General features: G+C 40.3%; 1 protein-coding gene across 1 annotated transcript in view; it reads left to right on the top strand.

The window, feature by feature from the left end:
* Positions 1 to 494: 494 nt before the first annotated feature.
* LOC111826311 (leukocyte surface antigen CD47-like) overlaps positions 495 to 6,000 on the top strand; it is a 57,692-nt gene continuing 52,186 nt past the window's right edge. The window contains exon 1 of the mRNA XM_023754960.1: positions 495 to 744. Within this exon, the coding sequence (XP_023610728.1) occupies positions 510 to 744 (235 nt within the window). The 5' untranslated portion in view covers positions 495 to 509. The remainder of the gene's footprint in view (positions 745 to 6,000) is intronic.

Genomic DNA, 6,000 nt, shown 5'->3' with positions numbered 1-6,000 from the left:
TATTATCAGTATTAGTCCATTACATTAGAGGTCTAGCTTGCAAGGTCAGACAGTTAAATTTTTATCTTTTTCTATTATTCAAACTAAAACAGTTATTCTACAGAATATGAGACTGTCTAAAAATGACAGAGTTTGCAGAACAAGGAACTACCTAACAATAGCAGAGAATTTCAAACAGCAGTTTTTATACAAGATGGAACTTACTCTGCTTCATGTGCATGTTAATAACTTGTTTCACTTTTTCACCTGGCCTGCCTTCTCTCTGTAGCTGCACTGCTTACTTAAGGGGACAATTAAAGCATTGCTCTTTTATCTTAAGGATTTGTAACATCCTAAGACCTTACCCTATAGAAACCTATAATGAATTGAAACTATTTTCTTTTTCTTTTCCAGTTAAAACTCAGCTACTATTTACTACAATTGAATCTGTAGAATACTCCATTTGCAATGAAACTCTTCTCATCATCCCATGCTTAGTCACCAATGCGGGGGCAAAGAACCTTAAAGAAATGTTTGTAGAGTGGAAATTCAGAAATAAACACATTTTCTTCTATGATGGAGATAAAAATGAATCCAGCCCCAACAGTAACTTTTCGAGTGCATACATCGTACCAGACGCACTGCTAACAGGCAAAGCCTCTTTGATGATGGACAAGAGCGATGCTGTCCCAGGAAACTACACTTGTGAAGTAACAGAATTAACTGGAGAAGGCAAAACCACTGTAGAACTAAGATATATTGCTGGTAAGAATTTCATAATCTACCCTTTTATTTGTCCTGCAGTAGCCTAATCCTATGAGAAATGGGGCACAATGGGGGGAGGAACTCTGAATGAAAAAGTAGATTATGACTAACAAATGTTTATGTAATGTTCAGCAGCTTTAAGATCAGGAGTTTTACTTCCTCTTCTACTTTTCATAATAAAAGTACTTTGCTGTGTTATTTGTGTATTGTCAGGTTCTCAAACTTTTGTTCTGAGAACTATTCTTCTGGTGTAAGGATCGTGGAGTCATTTGATCTGCATTTCTGTTGGCTGCTCTCAAAAGTACTATCTTTCATGTGACTAATTTTCCATGATTTTTCCAATTATGTAGCTTTTTTTTTATTATTATTACCGGTACTTTGGTCAAGGGTTGACAAATCCCAGCCGTGCTCCAGCTGGAAAGGATTAGAATCACAAAATTAAAAATCAGGTCATAATGATGTTTCCTGCTATGGTGTTTGTTCTTTTTCTTGGCCAAGATGAGGGAGAGCTAGGGATCCAATAGAATTAAATTGAATTCAGCCTTGGTTATAGCACCATGATTGTGCCTTTCTTCGCAGACTTGGGCTGGGGAGTTGCATAAAGCAGTAAAGCTAGCTGAAGTAAACAATCTGCTTTCTTTCTAGTCCTTGCCATGCCAGCTGATTCTTTAACCACATACAGGTGCATACTGACTTTTTATTTTGAAAGCTCTATTTAGAACCACTAGTCATATTACTGCTATCAGGATTAGACAAGCCTTTGAGAACCTCTGCTTTAGATGGGATCAGTTGAATCAACTATTTGCCTTCTATGCAGTGGTCAGCAAACTGCGGCTTGTGAGCCACATGCGGCTCTTCGGCCCCTTGAGTGTGGCTCTTCCACAAAATACCAAATTCTGCCCATGGGCCACGAAGTTTCAATCTCACTGTACATTCGCACCCACACGTGGTATTTTGTGGAAGAGCCACACTCAAGGGGCCGAAGAGCCGCATGTGGCTCACGAGCCGCCGTTTGCCGACCACTGTCAGCGTTTCCTGTTATCAAATGTTTATTACCAGATTGGGAATGGGGTTTTAATTCTGATGGAATATTTTGACATTCCATCTGATTTTTCAACTTAACCATTTGCCTCTATTGAACTTGAGAAGTTACTTCACTGGGTCCAAGTTACCTCATCTCTACAATGGGGATGAAAAGAGATTCCTGCTTTATGTATTCTCCAGTCTAACAAGCATCATGAGATCCCTTGTGTACCAGTCCTTTGTAAACCAAAGTACTTTGCAAATGTTAGCTGTCCTCCTGGGACATTTATTTTATGAAGTGAGGTACTGAGGTGTTGAAGCTGGGGTGTTATGAGAGGGGTGTCTGTGTGGTGCAGCATGAGCAGGAGATGGCTAAGAGCAGAATTTGGAAGGCTTTTCTGCTAAAAAATCTCCCTTGCATTGAAAATCTCATTAACTCACAGTGGGGGAGGGTGATTTTGGAATAGAGTGTAGGTCACTGAGAGGAGAATTGTAAAGTCAAAACTTAAAGGCCATGAGATGGGATGAAGGTGGATGGGAAAGAAATGCCAATCTCTGGGATAAAGACAAAGTGTAATTTTCTGTGTGATTGTCTCATCTTTGTTTTCAAAGTCCCCGGATAAAATAAGTACTATGCTTACTGTTGGGGCCATTAAAATGTGAAAGTGGTGTTTTGTTGTAGAGAATGTAGAAGATTCTACCAGAGGTCTCAGACATTTGGCTTGTACCCATTTTTATTTTTTGAAATCATTATAGAATCACATGAAGTTTCAAAGATTGAACAGAGAGGTGCTGTGTACTCTTACACAGCTTCCCCCAGTTACATTTTATGTAACAGTAGTTAAATGTCAAAATCACCCAGTTCACAATGGTACAATGTGTGTGTACAGTATTTCTTTTTCTTTTTATCACATGTGTATATTTCTGAAATGACCACCACAATCAGAATGTAGAACTATCCCATTAATATATATATCTGCCTCATGCAAGTCCTTTATAGTCACCTGCTCCCTTACTATCCCTAACCTGTTAAGCATAATTTTTTCTCTATATCAATACTTTGCTCATTTACAAAATGTTGTATAAAAGTATGTAATCTTTCGAGACTGGCTTTTTTCCCCCATCAGCACGATGCCCTTGAGATCTATTCATGCAACAGTATCATGTAGCAATCTCTCTCTCTTTCTCTTTCTCTCTCCTATTCCATGTTATTGCTATATCACACCTTGTTGAACCATCTACCTACTATAGCACATCTTGGTTGTTTTCAGCTCATGACATTTCTATAAACAATCATGTACAGTTTTTTAAATATATTTTATTGATTTTTTACAGAGAGAGAAAGGGAGAGGAATAGAGAGTTAGAAACATCAATGAGAGAGAAACATCGATCAGCTGCCTTCTGTACACCTCCTACTGGGGATGTGCCCGCAACCAAGGTACATGCCCTTGACCGGAATTGAACCTGGGACCCTTCAGTCCACATGCTGACTCTCTATCCATTGAGCCAAACCAGTTAGGGCCATGTACAGTTTTTTTGTGGACATAGTCTTAATTTCTCTGGAAAAATGCATAGTACAACTACTGGATTATATGTGTGTATAGGCTTAATTTTTGAAGAAACTGCCAAACTGTATTCCAGAGTGATTGTTCCATTGTACATTCCCACTAGCAACATATGTGTGATGTAGTTCCCCCACATCCTTGCCAGCATCTGGTGGTGTCATTGTTTTGCACCATTTTTAAGGGAAAATAAGGAAACTCCTCCACCCAAAAATGGTTAATTGAAGTAGTGTTCTTCCAAATTTATTTTGATGAATTTACTCATCATGTGAATCCTCGGGATTTAGGCAGTGGAATCCATTTTTACTATGTTGTGCTTTTTTTTTTTTCATATATAGACATAATGAGAACTAGAAACTGTTTACTAGAGAATTCTACCTAGTAAAATGTGTATTAATGGTGGCCCATCTTTGTTCCCATTTGGGGTGTGGTGGGAGGGATATCAAGATTTTATTTGAGGACAACCAAGATGGCGGCATAGGTAAACACCTGAACTTGCTGCCGCACACAACCACATTAAAACTACAACTAAAAGACAAAATGAGTATCATCCAGATCCACAGGAAGGCTGGCTGAGTGGAAATTCTACAATAGAAGGAAAGAGAAAAGCACATTGAGTCTGGTAGGAGGTGCAGAGGTGTGGAAGTATGGAGATATGGAGGCGCATGTGAAAGGGGCTGGCAGTTGGGTATGCTGTTGTCTTTTTTAATCAGAAAGGAGATACAAGCTCCCAACTGCTCTGTACTCCAGTTCAGGCGAGAATCTGGTGACCCAGACTCATACAGAAAGAAACTGGACTGTCTGGTATTGGGCCGGAACACAAGGGTGGCTTTCTCTCAGAGGTGCTTGCAGCGGTCATTGTTTCTGCATGGGGCCACGGGACACAGAGACCCAGGGGCCTCTTTGGGGCAGGGCTGACTGGCAGCCATTGCTGTTTGCTCTGCCCTGGTGATTCCCTGAGACCCTGCCCCACCCAATTTACAATGCCACCCAAGCTGTATGCAGAGGCTTTTGCATATGAATGGCCTGTTGTTTCTCCACCTATAAATCTGTCAAACTTCAGCTGGGTCAGAGAACCCCAGAGCTTCCAAAAGAAGGCCTGAGGCTCATTAGCAGCCTGCATTGCTTCATAACTCTGCCTCATCTGGGCAGCCCCAAACCCCAAACAAAGAGGAGGAATCTGCAGATCTCTCTCTAGCTCCTGCTGGGTGGCCTCAGGCAGTAGCTGACTTTGCACCTCCTTGGAGATCCAAGATCCAGTGTACCCAGTGGTCAGAGTGAGACCATGCAGATTACAACTCTTCACATCCATAAGGGACACACTCAGGGGGCAGACTCAGTGAGCGCCAAAACTCCACTGAAGCAAGTTGTGCCCCATAAGGGTGTCTCCAGTACAGAAATTCTCCCATTGTAGACACACCTGGTCCTCATGGCCAATTGGCCTGAGGGTCAATTCCTCCCAGTGATACCAACAGCAATCAAGGCTTAACTACAACAAGACTGTGCACACAGCCCACAAAGGGGTGCACCAAGAGTGTCTACCTCAGGTAATTAGGGAGGCTGAGCCACTGGACCCTATAGGACACCTAGCACACAAAGCCACCCTATCAAGAAGCCAAAATTCAGAGACAAAGAAACAGTTCACAAATGAAAGAAATAGAGGAAAGCAAACTACTGGATATAGAATTCACAACCATGGTTATAAGGCTACTCAAGAATCTTCTAGAAACCTCTAAGAAATATAGTGAGACCCTCAAGGATATGAAAAAGGACCAATTAGAAATTAAGCATACACTGACTGAAATAAAGAATAATATACAGAGATCCAACAGCAGACTAGAGGATCACAAGAATCAAGTCAAAGATTTGAAATACAAAGAAGCAAAAAATATCCAACCAGAAAAGCAAAAAGAAAAAAGAATACAAAAATATGAAGATAGTGCAAGGAGCCTCTGTGACAACTTTAAGCATACCAGAAGAGAGAGAGCAAGATATTGAAAATCTATTTGAAGAAATAATGACAGAAAACTTCTCCTACCTGGTGAAAGAAATAGACTTACAAGTTCAGGAAGTTCAGAGAACCCCAAACAAAAGGAGTCCAAAGAGGACCACACCAAGACACATCATAATTAAAATGCCAAGGGCAAAAGACAAAGAGAGAATATTAAAAGCAGCAAGAGAAAAACAGTTAGTTACCTACAAAGGAGTACCCATATGACTGTCAGCTAATTTCTCAACAGAAACTATGCAGGCCAGAAGGGAATGGCAAGAAATATTCAAAGTGATGAATAGGAAGAACCTACAACCAAGATTACTTTACCCAGCAAAGCTATCATTTAGAATTAAAGGTCAGATAAAGAGCTTCACAGATAAGAAAAAGTTAAAGGAGTTCATCACTGCCAAACCAGTATTATAAGAAATGCTTCTGAAGGGTATTCTTTAAGAAGAGGAAGAAGAAGAAAAAGTAAAGATAAAAATTATGATCAACAAAGTGACAACAAATACATATCTATCAACAAGTGAATCTAAAAATCAAGTGAATAAAAAAATCTGATGAACAGAATAAACTGGTGAATAAAATAGAATCAGGGGCATAGAAAGGGAGTGGACTGACAATTCTCAGGGGAAAGGGGGTGTGGGGGGTGCGGGAAGAGACTGGACAAAAATTGT

Source organism: Myotis lucifugus, unplaced genomic scaffold (assembly GCF_000147115.1).
Source record: "Myotis lucifugus unplaced genomic scaffold, Myoluc2.0 scaffold_67, whole genome shotgun sequence".
Lineage (NCBI taxonomy): Eukaryota > Metazoa > Chordata > Mammalia > Chiroptera > Vespertilionidae > Myotis > Myotis lucifugus.
This window is presented reverse-complemented; position numbering and strand designations above follow the sequence as displayed.